At 40.3% G+C, this 19,137-nt stretch overlaps 1 protein-coding gene across 1 annotated transcript in view; it reads left to right on the top strand.

The window, feature by feature from the left end:
• The window catches only part of LOC125242067 (ring canal kelch homolog), a 78,954-nt gene extending 65,856 nt beyond the window's left edge, over positions 1-13,098 (top strand). The window contains exons 2-7 of the mRNA XM_048150769.1: positions 5,801-5,949; positions 6,455-6,617; positions 7,537-7,687; positions 9,979-10,154; positions 12,370-12,486; positions 13,032-13,098. Of these exons, the coding sequence (XP_048006726.1) occupies positions 5,801-5,949; positions 6,455-6,617; positions 7,537-7,687; positions 9,979-10,154; positions 12,370-12,486; positions 13,032-13,055 (780 nt within the window). The 3' untranslated portion in view covers positions 13,056-13,098. The remainder of the gene's footprint in view (positions 1-5,800; positions 5,950-6,454; positions 6,618-7,536; positions 7,688-9,978; positions 10,155-12,369; positions 12,487-13,031) is intronic.
• The last annotated feature ends 6,039 nt before the right edge of the window (positions 13,099-19,137 follow it).

Genomic DNA, 19,137 nt, shown 5'->3' with positions numbered 1-19,137 from the left:
CAAACAAAAAAACTAAATCGAAATCGGTTCATCCGTTCGGGAGCTACGATGCCACAGACAGACACACACACAGACAGACAGACAAACAGACAGACAGACACGTCAAACTTATAACACCCCGTCGTTTTTGCGTCGGGGGTTAAAAATTTTTAAACTAGCCGAAAAACCACACCTTTCGGCCAGAAGTCTGCGCTCGCGACGGTGTCTTGCGGCCACGGTCACTGCTCCACGAACGAACTGGGTGCGTAGCCGAATGGCACTAACGCTCACGAAACGCTCACGAAACGAAACGCTAGTAGATATCTATCCCTGTCGCTCTTGCGTATTGGCGTGACAGAGCCGGACTACGTTTCGTTTTCGTTTGGCGTCGGAGAAATGCCATTCGGCTACGGGGCCTGGGTGGCTAGCCGAATGGCACAATCGCTCACGAAACGCTCACGAAACGAAGCGCTAGTAGATATCTATCTCTATCGCGCTTGCGTATTGGCGCGACAGAGCCAGCGGCGTATCGCTTTCGTTTGGCGTCGGAGAAATGCCATTCGGCTACGGGGCCTGAAGTGCACGTAGTGACTCGACTGCAGGGGGGTTACCATGACGTGCTAAAGCCGTACAGTTTAGGTTGAGAGAGAGGGAAGGAGCTATGTAACTGCTATAGCTATGTCCCTTTCTCTCAACCTAAACTGAACGTTTTTAGTACGTCATGGTAACCCCCCTGGTGTTGCACCCTCAGCGTGTAGCCAGTCTTCCGGCGAACGTAGTCCACCACATCGGCCACGGCGGAGTAGTGCAGGCCAGAAACGTAGAGCGCCCTACTTGGTGTTGCGAATGTTATACACCGTGTTGTATTTGTTTTCTGTTAAATTCGACACCTCGTTAGGTTCATTATCAAGAACCATCCTGTATATCACTTTCGCTAAAAAAAATTTCATCATTTTAATACATAATAAATGAATTTATTAGTTTGAGAGACACTTATGAATAACATTCAAACCGAACACAACCAAAGACAACATTAATAACATTCAAGTTAGTGTCAAGTGATTGACGGCACATGTCCAAACAAATAACATTAGGAATTGGTAAAGGCTGTCACACACGTGTTCAGTAATTATCTTTTTTTTTTTAATAACCCGATAACCGTAAGAGTTAAGATGCTAGTTTCTTAGAGAAATTGATTGTATTTGAAATAAATAATCTTCCCTTAAAGTTAACGAAATTCAATAAAAACAGGGTGTATAACACTGTGTGAGATGGCATGCGTTACCACCAGTATGGGAACACCATTAATGTCATCTGTCAAGGAGCCTTTAACGCGAGTGTGTTTGCATTACCTTACGGCCAGAATTATTTTGTATAAATACAATTTAAATTTAAATTCAAGCAAAGACATATAACTCCGTATAGGCAGATAAAGTCTAACCTACCTGGCCTAGATGGCATTACACCTTTGGGGTACGCTCAGCTAGATGGCGCTAATAGTAATATTTGACATTTTAAAACATAATATTGTCTTCGGTTACCGCGATAGTTACTCATGAAATAAAACGACGAAGGCTGTGAGGCATTTGTGTTGTATGGTGTTGGACATTTGCAGTTTGTTTCTTTGTCAATTTTGTGTAGATTAATTGGTTAATTATTTTTTAACAGAGTAATGGTAAAATTTTTTGAATATTGTATTACTAGCTTTATTAATAGTGTGTGAACCTGCCTTAGAAATCTATATTATTTGTGGTCATGGTTCGTTAATATTTCTTGTAAGTGGGTAGCTTTTGCACATTTTAATTTTTCCTCAGTCACCCGTTGACCACGAACGCTGTGAAGAGTTCGAAACGTCGGGATGTATTTTAAATTCATTATACGCGATTTAATCCGTTTCCATAGTTTTATTTCATTTTAAAACATACGAGTATCAAGCTAAGAATATGGGCCAAATTGTCAAAACTGAGTTTCAAAAGTTTTAAGCCTGAGAGATTGCAGTCTATGCACTGTGATTACACATTTTACTTCGACAGTAACTCTCTATAATACTCGATCCTGTCAAGATGTTCGCCTATACACAGTTACACACTGTATAATGACAGCAATCAAAACAAGTAAATATTGTATCAGACGTGGTACAATTCGGGTATCATCGCCATTATATATAATTTGTTGTCACTTGTCAAAGACGCTAATTATTATTTACTTACGTACATTTTCTATTAAGATATAAAATTCATTAGTTAGTTATAGTAAGTTTTACTTTAGAATAGTTTTAATTTGTTTTGTTTGTTATAAGTAGTTTAGATATTTTTAACATTTGTATACAATTACACTTTATATGTTTCACTTAAAAAAAAAAAAAAAAAGTTATAGTAAATAAATAAATAAATATTGAGGGAGACCTTACACAGATCAACTTAGCCCCAAACTAAGCAAAGTTTGTACTATTGGGTGCTAAGCGACGATATACATACTTAAATAGATAAATACATACTTATATACATAGAAAACATCCATGACTCAGGAACAAATATCTGTGCTCACCACACAAATAAAGGCCTTTACCGGGATTCGAACCTGGGACCGCGGCTAAGCAGGCAGGGTCTACCAACTGAAATATTAAAGACAAAGGAGTATTTTATACGCCTATATATGATTGAAAATATTACCCATCGAGGAAAAAAATAAAGTGAGAAAAGTAAATCAGTGATATTATATATTTTTGTAATATCAAGTGGTTTTTTCCTTGAAACATGAACATGATTGTAAGATTGGTCCCTTTTTACCTTGTTTTGTCGTATTTACCTAAAAATATAATATATTGTATGAAATAATATTCTATATTAAATAATTTTGTATTAAATTCCGTTACAGTTTTGTCGATTTTCTTTGATGTAATATTTTGAAGCTTATTGTTATGTAAATAGGTAGGTAATGGCAACATTTTATTGCTTTTTTTTTGCTTTGGAGGCCAGGAAGTAAGATGTTGTAAATAGTTGATATTAGATCAGGAATATTGAATGAAGTTAAATCCCTGTTAGTATAGCAGCGCCCGAAAACCCATTTTTTTGCCTTATATATTAAGAAACATAATATGTACTTATCAATTTAACGTAGCATGTACATTTTTTCTTTATCGTAGCATGCTAGCATGATTAAGTCACAGATTATTAATAAGTTACTAACGTAACAGATCCTTCACTTCTCAGCCCGCAAAACGACAAATATTTACCTTTATTTAACGCTTTATTTAACTAATACTAATAAGTTCCTTCGTAAAACTCAGACGAATAGTAAGTACGTGCCACACGTCTACACAGGTGGCGCCCCTCGACTTGTTCATTCGAATGAACGGCTAGCGTGTAGGTACTTAACGCGTGACCGCGAGCGAGTGACGTAAGCCTGATTATGTTCCCACGTGGGCGTTTTCCAAATTAAATCTCGAATATCGAATTTCACCAGATCTGGACGTGTTTGGGCTCATTCTTCTCAGAATCACGAGCTGATTCGATCCCGACGATAAAAAAATGTGTCCCAAATTTTCCATACAAAATTCGAGTTTCCAATACGTCACGCACGTAGTAAGTTCATAATAAAATCGTGAAGTAAAAATAAAAAAAAATTAGGACACATTTTTTTATCGTCAAGATCGAATCAGCTCGTCATTCTGAGAAGAATGAGCCCAGACACGTCCAGATCTGGTGAAATTCGATTTTCGAGATTTATTTTGGAAAACGCCCACCTACAAGTAGAGGTAGGTACAGTCAAGTGCAAAAATACGTATCGATTTTATCCGCTCAAAAATATGTACCGAGACCTTATTCCGCCGACATAAAGTGCTATGGGACATATTTTTGATAAGTTGTACGCACCCATATTTTTACACTTGACTGTACATACATATTATTATAAGCCAGCAAAAGGGTCATTCCATTGTGACGGGTGGGATATTTATACTCTTTTTTGCCTACATTTTGCTTTATTTCTGCCAAACGGCAACAATTAGCGTATTAAATATGACATTATCAATTACTTGAATAATCAATGCGTACTATACCATCAAAAAAAATATGAAAATGTCATTATTATTATGAGAAATTGATGGTATAAGAAGTGTGACGGGTGGGACTTCAAAGTGCCTCTCCTCTCCGACTTGACTTACACAATTCGCAATTGGTAAGAAACTACGAAACTTTTGTTAAACAACCATTTTTTATTTAATTCCTGATATTATATAGATTAGGTATTAGTATAATTTACGCAAATAACTCGTAAAACAAAAATAATTTTGCTTCTCAATGCTTGTGACGGGTGGGACAGCGCTTTGTGACGGGTGGGACGAGTAACATTTGAGTATACAAATATATGAAAAATATAAAGACAGTTCGTTTGTATTTACTTTAAATCAGCTCTTTTATTAATTATTTAATGTTACAAGTAATAATTTCAGTAGTTTTCTTAGAGCATTAAACCAAAAAAAATATTTTTTCAACTTGAATTTTTAAAGGTTCAGAAAATTGTCAAACCTTGTCAAACAGTCTATTACCACATACTTTTATCAGTGGGTCAGAAATAATGTCAAAAATTTTACCAGTTTTAATGAAAAAGACTTCTTCCTGACTCATAGGCCTCATTGCATTCATTGTGTTCTAAAAAGTAATACCACAACCGAATTAAGCAATATTAGACATATAATTTGCTTTAATATAACCCAGTTAGGTTTAACTAAACTTAAAAGAAGGATTTTATACTCATTAACTCAAGTTTTATCAGATAACCCATTTTGCTCACCCGTCACTGTGACGGGTGGGACCTACTTGGAAAAGCGTTAAAAGTATACTTTTATTCACAAAAGCAACGCGTTTTTAGCTAAAATAACCAACCTCAACCTAATTGTTACTTTCACAAAGTAAGACATCAAGAGTTTAGATACTTTTAGGGTAAACAAGAAAAAACTTTGTTTTATTGTGACGGGCGGGACGAGAGTTACGCATTGTGTAGACGCCCAATAAATCCTAACCATGAAACTTAATTTAAATTTACTTGCCACTGGTTTAAACAGCTTTAAATATATTTTCTTTTACACATATCACTTTCTCCATAATGTTTATTAAAAGCGCGAAATAGCGCTGCCAACTTAGGGTATATATATGCCACCTTAGACAACTGGTGCTATGGGTACGTTTGGACACATATAAAATGCAAAAAAATGTCATAAAAAGGAAAAACTCATTGATTCATAAAATTAGGCATAATGTTCTATTCTCTAGATGTAGATTTAAATGTAAATTAAGTTATTTAATTTTTATGCCTGTGGTGTCGGTTTCGCTGGAATGACCCGTATACAGTTCAGAGCAATACCGCTACTACTTTTTTACTTGTTTCAGTGGCTACCATTCCTCAACCCACCAAGAAAGCGCCAGCTGACCTTTGTGAGGGTTAACTATTAATGGCCGATAATTACTCTACGAAATATCTGAATTGAAAAGATTGAATAGGTCACACCTAGCGTCTCGCGAGTGTAGCGTCGGGCCAGCTGTATGGAAAAAGACGCGGCGTCAGGCTTTGACATACAGTTGGCTCGACGCTACGCTCGCGAGACGCTAGATGTGGGGGTACCCTAAGCAACTTTTATGAGACAAACCCCGAAATCACAAAAAAAATTCTCATACCGAATGTCAAGATATATGAAATAGTAATTTTTTCGGGTGTTTGGGAGTGGTATCATAGTAAAATTTGCACAGTAAATCGTTTGTGTGTCTGAGGTTTTCATTCACTGGTGTAACACCTGTGATTGACCTTTTCTTTTTATCGTCAGGGTGGAGAGACTGGTCTGGGCAAGTGGGCGCCGCGCGCGAAGTTACCCGGCGCGAGGTCTTACGCGGCCGCCGTGGCTGATCACGAACGCGGCATTCTGTACGTCGTCGGCGGCTGGGCTGGCGGACGCAGTCTTAAGGCTGTGCACAGGTAGGTTATACACAAAGAGAGTCTCTAGAGAAAGATGTACCGCGGCAAACTATCGAACATTGGCTCGCGTGGCAGCCGCGCGCGACGGATACCAGACTGCCGCGTGGCATAGTAGCTCCCGAGCGGATGAACGGATTTAGATTTAGTTTGCTTTGTTTGAAAGCTGAGTTAGGCGGGAGTGCTCTTAGCCATGTTTCATGAATGTCGGGTTTTTTTTTTCAAAATTTTTATTATGTGGTTAGGTTATTCTCTGGTGAATATTTTTTTCTACAAACGAGACGGATGAACGGCAACTAACGATGGTAGTGTATTCTGTACATCGTTGGAGGCTGGACCGCCGTATAAAATATAAAAAGGTCCAACTGTCCATATCAGATTTGATGAGGGGTGTGAAGTGTGATATTCCATATTGTAGTCAACGACTGAGCCGGACACTCCAAATCGTCGAATGTCCCAACTAATAGGGTCACTATTTCCCTATTCAATTTATGTTTTTCCTGTTCAGATACGACCCAGCCACAGACTCGTGGTCGGACGCCCGACCGCTCACCACGGGGCGGTCACAGTGCTGTGCCGTCTCATGGCGCGGCTCGCTCTGGGCGCTCGGTGGGTGCGACGCGTGGCGCTGTCTGGCGTCTACTGAACTACTGTCTCTGGAGGACCCTGAGGTATGTCACTACTGCATTAACTACTTATGATCTATGGACTCCTGGTCGAATGGACCTGAACCTTTAGAATGATTCAGGATAGGAGCTACTTATAAGCAGGGCCCGTAACTTTCATGCCGATGACATCAGTTTGACGTCACGCTGCATATAGGATGATTCAAATAATTTTATTGTAATAATTAATCATTATTCATTAATCAATTACATCATGTACAAATTACTACAAAAGTAAGCTATTCATACGTGGAATAATGAATACCTGCTTGATACCTACGTGAAACGAAAAGGAAACAATTTATTTTGTTTTTATAATTTATTGAAATATGGTAACAAAACTATTTAATAAAATGTATATTATAAAACATAAACAAATAATTTAATTTACTTTTCAGTACAGATGGTCTTTTTTTTACGCACTAGTTCGAGAAGTGGTTCATTATATGCCAGGTCGAAACTTCGGAGGCTCATCTGTACTGAAAAACGTCGTACGATACAAGTGCGAAAAGGAAATTCGTAACTCGTGTCGATTTAAAACACTCCCTTCGGTCGTGTTTTAATTTATCGCCACTCGTTTCGAACTTCCTTTTTTACGCACTTGTATCGTAATGTACTATTTCACGTATCAAGTAGGTATTAATTATTTCACATATGAATTAGATTAGTTTTGAAGTCATGATTAAAATGATTGATGAATAATGATTAATTATTAAATAAAACTCTTGAATCATCCTATAAGCAGCGTGACGTCAAATTTATGTCATCGGCATGAAAGTTACGGGCCCTGCTTATAAGCATTTTGTGTTACTTGCTATTGCGTTTATAAGTGCTATTGTTATTTTCTTATTTTCTGTACTATGACATCTAACTATCTGACAATCTCCTTTTCTCAGGTATTGTAATTCAAACAATTCTTCCACAGGCTGGATGGACTCCCGGCCCGATGCTGCCTTCAGCGCGACGTTCGATGGGCGGCTGCGCCTGGCGCGGCCGGTTGGTTGTAGCCGGAGGTTCTGATGGAGCGGCGTCCTTGCGACGCGTGGATTGGCTGCTACCAGGAGCTGAACCTGCAGGTAAGAAGTTCTAAGTAACAGGCTGGATACACTCCCGGTCCGCTGCTGCCTTCAGCGCGTCGATCGATGGGCGGCTGCGCCTGGCGCGGCCGGTTGGTTGTAGCCGGAGGTTCTGATGGAGCGGCGTCCTTGCGACGCGTGGATTGGCTGCTACCAGGATCTGAACCGGCAGGTAAGAAGTCCTAGTCTTTGTGCTTTGTAGCAGGAGGATCTTTCTTATGATATAAGAGGCTGGTTGGACTCCGGGTCCGTGGCTGCCTTCAGCGCGACGTTCGATGGGCGGCTGCGCCTGGCGAGACCGGCTGGTTGTAGCCGGAGGTTCTGATGGAGCGGCGTCCTTGCGACGCGTGGATTGGCTGCTACCAGGAGCTGAACCTGCAGGTAAGAAGTTCTAAAGTCGTGTTTTTGTAGCTGGAAGGTCTTTCTCATAATGTAACAGGCTGGATACACTCCCGGTCCGCTGCTGCCTTCAGCGCGTCGATCGAAGGGCGGCTGCGCCTGGCGCGGCCGGTTGGTTGTAGCCGGAGGTTCTGATGGAGCGGCGTCCTTGCGACGCGTGGATTGGCTGCTACCAGGAGCTGAACCTGCAGGTAAGAAGTTCTAAGTAACAGGCTGGATACACTCCCGGTCCGCTGCTGCCTTCAGCGCGTCGATCGATGGGCGGCTGCGCCTGGCGCGGCCGGTTGGTTGTAGCCGGAGGTTCTGATGGAGCGGCGTCCTTGCGACGCGTGGATTGGCTGCTACCAGGAGCTGAACTTGCAGGTAAGAAGTTCTAAAGTCGTGTTTTTGTAGCTGGAAGGTCTTTCTCATAATGTAACAGGCTGGATACACTCCCGGTCCGCTGCTGCCTTCAGCGCGACGTTCGATGGGAGGCTGCGCCTGGCGCGGCCGGTTGGTTGTAGCCGGAGATTCTGATGGAGCGGCGTCCTTGCGACGCGTGGATTGGCTGCTACCAGGGTCTGAACCCGCAGGTAAGAAGTCTTAGTCTTTGTGCTTTGTAGCAGGAGGATCTTTCTTATGATATATGAGGCTGGTTGGACTCGCGAGTCCGTGGCTGCCTTCAGCTCGACGATCGAAAGGCGGCTGCACCTGGCGCGGCCGGTTGGTTGTAGCCGGAGGTTCTGATGGAGCGGCGTCCTTGCGACGCGTGGATTGGCTGCTACCAGGATCTGAACCTGCAGATAAGAAGTTTTAAAGTCTTTGTGTTTTTATAGCTGGAAGGTCCTTCTCATGATGTAACAGGCCGGATACACTCCCGGTCCGCTGCTGCCTTCAGCGCGTCGATCAATGGGCGACTGCGCCTGGCGAGGCCGGTTGGTTGTAGCCGGAGGTTCTGATGGAGCGGCGTCCTTGCGACGCGTGGATTGGCTGCTACCAGGATCTGAACCAGCAGGTAAGAAGTCCTAGTCTTTGTGCTTTGTAGGAGGAGGATCTTTCTTATGGTATAAGAGGCTGGTTGGACTCCGGGTCCCTGGCTGCCTTCAGCGCGACGATCGATGGGCGGCTGCGCTTGGCAAGGCCGGCTGGTTGTAGCTGGAAGTTCTGATGGAGCGGCGTCCATGCGACGTGTGGATTGGTTGCAGGTAAGAAGTTCCAAATTTTTTAGTGTTTTTATAGTTGGAAGGTCTTTGTCATGATGTAACAGGCTGGATACACTCCCGGTCACAACGAGCTACAGTACATGTCGGATCCTGTGGCCTAGTCGCGTATGCGGTCACGATTGGGTGTCGAGGCGCCCTCATACTTAAAGCCCATTTAGACGGTACGAGTACTCGCGTACGAGTTATATTACATTGCGGTATTTGATGGCGGTGCAAAATTGTATGTAACCTCACAGCCCGCAATGTAACTAAAATCGCATGCGAGTTCGCACGGCGTCTAAATCAGTCCTTAAAGTGGATCGGTTGCTGCAGAAGTGTAGAGAACTGAACCTGCAGCTAATGGGGACTTAATGTCTTTTGCTCCACCTTTTAGGCACACTCTTTTTTGAATGTATACAGGGTGCCCGGTAATGAGTGGATAACCTTTTAACCACCAAGAGGGCACCTCATACTGGTCCAGAAAATCGACTGTAAGGTTTAGTAAAAGTCGCCTGGTTTTCGAGATTCTCACACTTTAAAATTTTAATACTACCTAAATTTTTAAAAAGTGTGAAAATCTCGAAAACCAGGCGACATTTACTGAACCTTAATGTCGATTTTCTGGGCCAGTATAAGGTGCCCTCTCGGTGGTTAAAAGATTGTCCATTAATTACCGGGCACCCGGTATAAAATGATTCTATTTCCCCACAGGAGGCACCTGGCAAGCGGGCCCGCCGCTGCGGCGCGCGCGCGCCGGGCTGGGGCTGGCGGAGCTGGGCGGCGCGCTGTACGCGGCCGGCGGCTTCTCCGGCCGCGAGTTCCTGGCCTGCGTCGAGTGGCTGCCCGCGCCCGACGCCGAGTGGACCATGCTGGCTGACCCGCCTGTGGTCAGTACCGAATCAAATCAAATATTTGCAACAAATGTGGTACAGTCAAGTGCAAAAATAATTATCGAAAAATCGACTCAAAAATATGGTACTACGCTCTTATTACACCGGACTGAGGTGCTATGGGACATATTTTTGAGTAAGATGTGTACACCCATATTTTTACACTTGACTGTACATTAAATTAGGTGGTAGGTAAACATGCATTATTCTGATCGTCACACTTCTCCAAGGGTGTAGCATGCAAATTTTTCTTATTGACTAGAAATTTGACTTACGACTACATATTCACAAGTACAAACGATATAGTACAACGCCAACTCCAAAGACATATATAACTCCGTATAGACAGATAAAGTCTAAGAAAAAAAACGTACCTCAATACCATACAGAAAAGGTACGGTGGCCTAGATGGCATTACACCTTTCGGGTACGCTCAGCTAGATGGCGCTAATATTAATATTTGACATTTTAAAACATATCAAGCTAAGAATATCGGCCAAATTGTCAAAACTGAGGTTCAAAAGTTTTAAGCTTGTGTCGAGAGATGGCAGTCATGCACTGTGATTACACATTTCACATTTTACTTTAACAGTAACTCTCTATAATACTCGATCCACTTTGTCAGTACTGAGGGCCTGTGTTTAAAATTTTTCATCACACCCGCACTTTAAATGTGCTATTGCACGCAGGTGGAGCGTGAGTTATAGAAAAATCCTTCTCCCGAGGGAATAATGAAATTTCTTGTACCGTACTTAACTTTTTTATATCTATTTACGTATTTTTTACATTGCGAGTGTGATGAAAAACATTGTGTGTAACTCGGGGAGTATGAATATTACTAACTCGAGTCTTTTAATCGCTCCGGCGAGCCGTCGCGATTTAACGTACTCTCGTTAGTAATATTAAATATTCAACTTCCTCCCCTTGTTGCACAATGTACTATTATCCACGTGGATGAAGTATCCGTCACGTTCTGGCAAATATGTCTGTGTGAGAGTGACTCTTGTCTTATCCACGTTGATAAGTGATAAAATTGGGAGAATTATTATCCAGGGCTATTGCCCTGCTGCCAGGCAAGTATGGTCGCGCGATCCCTATCGCACTATTTGTAAGTGCGATAGGAACGGCCAGATGTTTTTATCATTTATCGCGCGACTGGCGCCTGGTCTATATAGGAGACTGTGGTCTCACCAAGCTAGGTTAAGTTTAGGTTCTAAACCTTTTTATCAAAGACCAAAACTGACAGTGAAAAAAGCTCCTTCAGCTGCCATTCTCCAAAACGCTGGATCGATTCCTATCAAACATAGCTACGATCCACCGAAACTCACTTTCGCGTAGGAAAATAACATCAACATATAATAGCTACCATCTCACAGACAGACATTGACGTGAAACATACCCACATCAAGGCTAGCTAGAAATTATTAAGTACAGTCAAATTGACAACATTTCATATTTTTGAGTACTACTTTTTATTGTTTGGTTTGAAAGAACTCAATACTAAAAGATACACGTATTTTTTTATTTTTCCAAAAACTGCTATTTTAATGAGAAAATCCCTTCTTATTACTACTTCGAGCAGAAAGAGCGTAAGTTACAAACGTCAAGACACAGCTTTATGACGTCACATGTGTTGTTTCATACACCTAAGAAAACGACAAAATCATTTCTAAAAAAAAAGTCAGCTCAAACAGTCCGGTATGTCTGACTGTCAAGTGTCAGTGTCAACCAATAATGAATGACTACGAACCATAGACTAAGTCATGAAATTTTTAATATCTTTGCTACGAACTGTGATATGTGTCACTGTCAAACTCGAGTGACATCCCAACTGGAAGATTTTTTTCAGATTTTTTTGTTATAGTGGCAGCTCTAAATCAGCTCTTTGACGTCACTTCCCCTTTAAACTATTTTTAAGATTTTTTTATACTAAGAATACGGAAAAAACAATTTAAAAAAATATTTATGTGATCTACAAGCGTATATCTCGAAATGGTTTTCGAATTAGGGACATTGAAAATTTTGAAACGTTGTCAATTGGAATCCTAGGCCACTGTAGAACTATGTCATAGTGACGTTATAAATCAGGTTGTAAGAAATCTCTTACTGCTTGTCATTTTGACATGGTTGTAGAGTGGCCTAGGGTTCCAATTGATTGACTGTACATATTCATTGAAGAAATGTTGAACATGTTACGGTATTTTCCCCGCAGGTGGCGCGAACCCTGAGCGAGCCGAACCCGCCTAGCGAGTCGCCGCCGCCCGTGTGCCGTATGCTCAGCGAGCAGCACCCGCCAGCCGGGGCCGACCGGCCAGAGGAAAATGGACAGGTAAATACAGGTATCTTCGTCTGTCAATGAATAGAAAATTGTAGTAAGTATGTATGGAATGCATATAGACTTACTGCGTTTTAACTTTGAGGAACAGCGTGAGATACGAGATTTTTTCAAAGTAGTGACGATATAACAAAATAAAGGCGTACGTTGTCAAAGTGGACCCCCGGCTTCCATGAGCCGTGGCAAAATGTAATTTTTCTTACAATTTTATTTTAACCCCCGACGCAAAAACGAAGGGGTGTTATAAGTTTCACGTCTGTATGTATGTCTGTCTGTGTCTGTGTCTGTCTGTCTCTCTGTGTGTGTGTCTGTCTGTGGCATCGTAGCTCCCGAACGGATGAACCGATTTAGATTTAGTTTTTTTTTGTCTGAAAGCTGAGTTAGTCGGGAGTGTTCTTAGCCATGTTTCATGAAAATCGGTCTACTATGTCGCAGTCGGGGGATTTTTCAAAATTTTAGTCTTGTGGTTAGGTTATTTTTTAAACATGGCGTCCATTTTGAGGTTTTAATACTCTTGAACTCGTTATTTTTTGTTTCAGAACGAAGCGAGCGCGCATATCTAGCCATCGTGCCGTCCTTCTCACTCCTAACGGGTGACGGAGACGCTAAAACACGCTTCCGCAACAAGCAATGAGTATTATTAAGATCCTCCTCATACCATAGACAACTGAGATATCTTTTGACAGCTGTCAATATGAACTGAACATTTTTTTTACTATGTCTATAAACTGAAGTACAGTCACCGGCATAAACAAGTGATGATTTCTGTACCTTGTCGCTTTAAATTGTTTGACAATTTCGCATGACATTTCAAACAAGACGTTAATGTGACAAGGTATAGAAATCGTCACATTTTGATGCCGGTGACTGTACTTGATGCTAACATCTGCGTAACTTATATATTCTATCTCACGCGCACTCATACACAGTAAGAGCGAAAGAGTATCGAGTATATTGAGAATTATTGTCAAAGTAAAATGTAGTCACAGTGCACAGACTACCTTATTTTACACAGGATTAAAACTTTACCTCTGTTTTGACCAGTTGACAGTGTTACAATTATCAAATACTAGCTTTTCCCCGCGGCTTCGCTCGCGTTAGAAAGAGACAAAAAGTAGCCTATGACACTTTTCGTCCCTTCAAGTGGAACTTAAAAAATCACGACAATGCGTCGCTCCGTTTTGCCGTGAAAGAGGGACAAACAAACAGACATACACACTTTACCATTTATAATTATCAGTATGGATTAATTTTAGCGGGACTCGCCGAGAATCAACCAAAAGTGTCGCCATCTAGGCGACCGTACATATCTTTTGACTGTTCCGAGTTGCGTTTTTTCTTAGACTTGTTTATACGGAGGTATATATGTCTTTATTGTTAAGAGCTAAAAGCATAAAGTGTAAGTAAGCTTGCAAATCCGTCAGCTCAAAACTCGTGGAAGATATGAAAAGTTTTAGAACTATTTTAACATATCCAAAAGATTTTTAAAATCGCGTTCGATATTAATTATATTATCTATGGTAACTCAGTTGTCTATGATCACTTTTAGTATCATTTTCGCATAATTTTTAATATACCACGTCGGTGGCAAACACGTATACGGCCCGCCTGATGGAAAACGGTCACCGTAACCTATGGACGCCTGCAACTCAAGGGGTGTCACATGCGCGTTGCCGACCCATTAGAAACTTGTACACTCCTTTTTACTATAAACAACTTTTCTAATAGACGTGAATTCGTTCAAACTAATGATGGCAATAACAGATTACAAGGGAAATTAAATTTTCTAAATAATTTGTTTAGAATTATAATAACTATTGTGAACAAGTTTTTTTCGATTTTCAATGTCTAATATTTAAGTTGTTTAATGATACACAAAATATTTTAAAATAAAGGTTATGCGAAAATATCAGAAAAGTGTGAAATGGGGGCCACCCGTATTATTAATGTTTTAGAATAATTTTAATGTGATCGCGACTTAGTGAAATTGAACTCTACCTCAAAATTATTCGCGAGTCGAAGCCTTTATGAGCGTTTCCCAAAAAAAGTGTACATGTGGCTTTCCAACTATAAAGGGTCCTTAACACATACACAACAAGACAAATGGCGCACTACGTCATAAACCCGACGTATTTATAACCACCCGCTTGTATGATGAGAACCCGCCCAGTGGGTTCTCCGTCATCTGAGCGAAGTTCACAAGTGCCCAGGGTTCTTGGTTGCGTAAGTGTCAAACTTCAAGTCAAGGAACATCGAATCTCTAACGAATTTCAGAAGGTCCTGGTAAAGGTATAAAAAATAGTTGCAGACAAAGTCCCAAAAAATATGTATCCACGAACTTAACGCGTAAGTATAGTATGAATTTTCTGAGATGGTTTTTTGTTATCTGTTAAACAAAAGCCTTTGTTTCTATTATTCACGGCCGCTAGCTCCCGTTTCCACAGCACGACGTGCTAAAGTCTCAGTGTAGTTAAAAAGCAATATAATAAAGTTGTGTATACATATTTTGGCGCTTTATCCGCATCTATATTTAAAACCTTGACTTTACTTGAAAAAAAAAATGTGGACTGTACAAAGTCACAAATATCAAGATTTTATTGAGATTTTTCTTCTCACGGTTATTAGCGACATTTTACGAAATATATCATTCCAGATTGACACGTTTTTATATGCATTTTATTGTTGATATTTTAAATACGAATTTTGGTAACAATAGTACTAAAATTGAGTAAGAAAAACCTTAGAAAAACACTTTTTTTCGGAAAACGCCCTCACGCATTCAAATTCGTTAGAAATTAGTGCGCGTAGCTGTATTACCTACATGTTTATAAACGCGTTAGACGCTATGTATTATATAACCGGGCTGTATACATAGCTTCGCTATGTTTACATTTTTTTTAACCGGTCACTGTATGTGAATTTGCGTGAGAACTGGGTGTTATACACGCATTTAAACGTCCTATCATAGAAAACTTTTGTTTTAAATGACCAATGAAATATATTTATTTTAATTGCAAAGTATAAGGATCACGTCTTATAATGTATTGTATATGGAATTGTCGATTGCCATCTTAGAATAGACACTAGGGGCCTATCGCGTAAAGATTGACCAGATATATATATATATATATATAATTATATATGACTATTGTCAAAAGGGCGCTGTTAGCAATGACAGTTCAGTCACAGTATAAGGACGCCTCAGTATTAATCTCCAGCAGCGACACGATCGGTATTTGGCTCTCTCGCACTGCCGTGTAGCGCGCGGCGCGTACTGACGCGACCGGAATCATCCGGTTTCGCATGTACTCTCTGCACCTCGCTGCGTGCGAGCGCTACTCAAGGACAAACCGCGCGGCGCAAAATTTGTTAGAAGAATTATTACTGGTTTGATACTGTGGTTCAGTATAGTATGAGTAAAATAGTTCTAATGAAATTCCGCAATATATATTTCTGATCAATCTTTAAAATATTATGTGACTAATATTTTGTGTCAATGTATGTCAAACTTATATGGTAACTAAGTGGTTCAATAAAATTGGGTTACTTTATTGTCAATATTTAATTTGGTGCTGTGAAGACAAATCATGTTACCATATCTATACAAATTTTATTGGTATAAACTGTTGTAAATAAGTAAATGTATTTGAATATACATTGACACAAATAGACTAAAGCTCTGAGACTATAAAGTTATAGCATGTTTATGGATTTATAGCGAGAAATGCGTTCAGATTTTGCGAAATTCGCGCACTGAACATTTTTTTTATAAAAATGGGCTTACCCATGGCATAGATTAAATATAAGATCATACCATCCTATACATTAATATGCGACCGCCTAAGAACGCGCATACACTACACCACACATAGATGGCGTCCCAAAAATGCCTTGTTGCCATCGATTATATTTGTAGATTGATTAAGTGTCACTTTCGAACCATAAATATATGTCAAAAGTGACACTTAACGGCCTCTACAAGTATAATTGAAAGCTACAAGACATTTTTTTTGTGGCGCCATCTATGTGTGGTGTAGTGTATGCGCGTTCTTAGGCGGTCGCATTTTAATGTATGGGATGGTATGATCTTCTTATATTTAATCTATGCCCATGGCACAGTATAATAAAGAGTACTATCGTACAGTATGGCCACTCCCGCTCCTCGCTGAAAGTGCCTCCCACCCCCTCTCAGTTACCGCCTGTCAAAAACGCGAACAGTCGACCTGTCATATTTCACTCATACTAAGCATAGGACGCGTTCACCTACACGAGCTTAGACTGTGGGTTAGGAACGCGCCTCTTTCATATATTTGATTGCCAGTGTCCGAGGTGTGCCCATGGCCACAAACTAGCCGAGGCGAAGACGTGGTCTACGATGGAGTGAGCTCGCCCGATGTCTGTTTTGATTCGCTAACTCTGCACGCATTTCAAGGCACCCTGTGGCTGGTAGAGATCTATGTTAGTATTGTGAAGTTAAGTGTTTATATGATAGCAGATTTGATTGTAGTAGAGATGTGAAGTCTAAAAAATGCGTACCTGTATATTAATATTGAATATACACTTTACTTAGTCTTACAGAAAGCTCAAGAATGCCTGTGTTGCAGGTACTAAGACAACTCACGCCTATATTCCCTTAAGGGGCACACATGAAACTGCTCAAGTTGTTGAAGTTTTTAAACCCGCACCACACGGAGAATATACAAATACATAGAAAATATCCATGACTCAGGAACAGATATATATGCTCATCACACAAATATCGGGATTCGATCCCAGTATCCTCTTGGCAAGTCCGATTTTCCTCCCTATATACTTGACATACTACTACGTCTACTACAATCATTGACTATAATAGTTATAGCATGCATCAAAAGACACTAGTTAAGTTCATTTCCACTTTTATTGTATTCTATAAGAGGCAGGTGGTGGGATGGAGCTCTTTGGAGCCGCATTTTGTTTCTGTTTAACTGAATAAATTGCATTTAACAGCATTACTACACATGTGTTTTATTATGGGTTTTACTTACTAGGCTTTAGGACAAATTTACCTTTCGAACGTGGATCCGCGTAATGGCCCCAGCAATCTAGAAAGTTTTATACAAAATACAACGTATAATCCTAAATAGTGATGTTTTAGCGACAGATACAATACAATACTCTTTATTTCACACTTCACATACCGGCAAATGGGGTGAATAGGGATGCCGAGGTGAATAGGGACGAAGAACGTTTACTAAATATCTACTTACACAAGTGTATCATAACAATTGAATTGTACAATTTATGTAGTATTTTTAAAGAAATTGCAGAGCAAATCACATTTTAAGCCTCATCCCTATTCACCCCATTTTACTGTAGATTTTAACCCTTAAATGCATGACCTTGACAAATATTCAAATTTAAATTTTGACAATAGAGTCAAAAATACATGATGTATATACATCACTGCATTTAAGGGTTAAGGCGAGTCACTTTGTTAAAGTGCAATCTACAATTTGTACCCTGAACTGCCGGCGTATCATGCTTCCAATTTTATCACTTATCCACGTGGATAAAGCATCCCTCACGCTTTAGCAAGTATGTCAGTGTGAGAGTGACAGATGTCTTATCCACGTGGATAAGTGATAAAATTGGCAGCATGATACGCCGGCTGCAGTGTTTTTTAGAGTGTAAATCGCGTTGACATGTAGATGGTCGATGAAATTATATAATGCCTGGAAAAGGGTTAAACTCTTAAGGGCAAGGTTGTCGAACCTCGTGCGTGATTTTACCCTAGTAAGCGAAAGTTTCCAAAGTTGAACCACGAGCGTAGCGAGGAGTTTGAAAATATAAACAATTCGAGGGTTTACGAGGCTTGAGGGTGAAACGGAAAAGATTTGACAACACTAAGTGCGTTTTCACATTATCCGATCCGATATCGGATGTTGGAAGCATTTCTATTGAAAAAATCAGAGATGGCGGCTTAAATGTATCGGTATACCTGAACCTTTCTCAAGAATCACTCTTCACAGATAAAACCGCTTGAAATTCGTGTAGTAGTTTTCGAGTTATTCACGAATAAGCATACAAACAGACGCGCCGGAGGACTGTTTTAAACCCGCGACGCAAAAGTGGGCATCGTAGCTCCCGAACGGATGAACCGATTTAGATTTCTTTGGTTTGAAAGCTGAATTAGTCGGAAGTGTTCTTAGCCATGTTAGATTAGATGATTTATTTCACGAAAAAAATGACAATATAAGTTTGCGTTTCTCTACAAAAATATAAGAATTCCCATCATGATCGTCATAAAATTTAAGACGATACGGTAGGGGTCAATTCTCCATACAAACGCTCTCGACTATTTCCTCCCTGGTTTTTTAAGATAGACCAATGATTTTTTCAACACAGATTGTTATTATTTTTATCTGTGTCGGACCGTTTTGATTTTTTTGATATTCTGCTTTTTAAAGACTCTAGAGCCAATCAAAAATTTCCAAAAACGGCCTTTTTTCATTGTGGCGCAAAAAAAGGTGTGATACTCAAGATTGGTAACAATTAACCAAAAATGCTAAACGGTACGACATCGATTATTTCATTGTTATTCAGATTCTCAAATTTCGTTCCGATTGATTAAGTTTTGAAGGAGGAAAGAGTCGAGAGCGGAAC

This window comes from Leguminivora glycinivorella, unplaced genomic scaffold, assembly GCF_023078275.1.
Source record: "Leguminivora glycinivorella isolate SPB_JAAS2020 unplaced genomic scaffold, LegGlyc_1.1 Scaffold6, whole genome shotgun sequence".
NCBI classification, from domain to species: domain Eukaryota; kingdom Metazoa; phylum Arthropoda; class Insecta; order Lepidoptera; family Tortricidae; genus Leguminivora; species Leguminivora glycinivorella.
The sequence above is the reverse complement of the archived record's forward strand: the minus strand, read 5'-3'. Positions and strand labels throughout refer to the sequence as shown.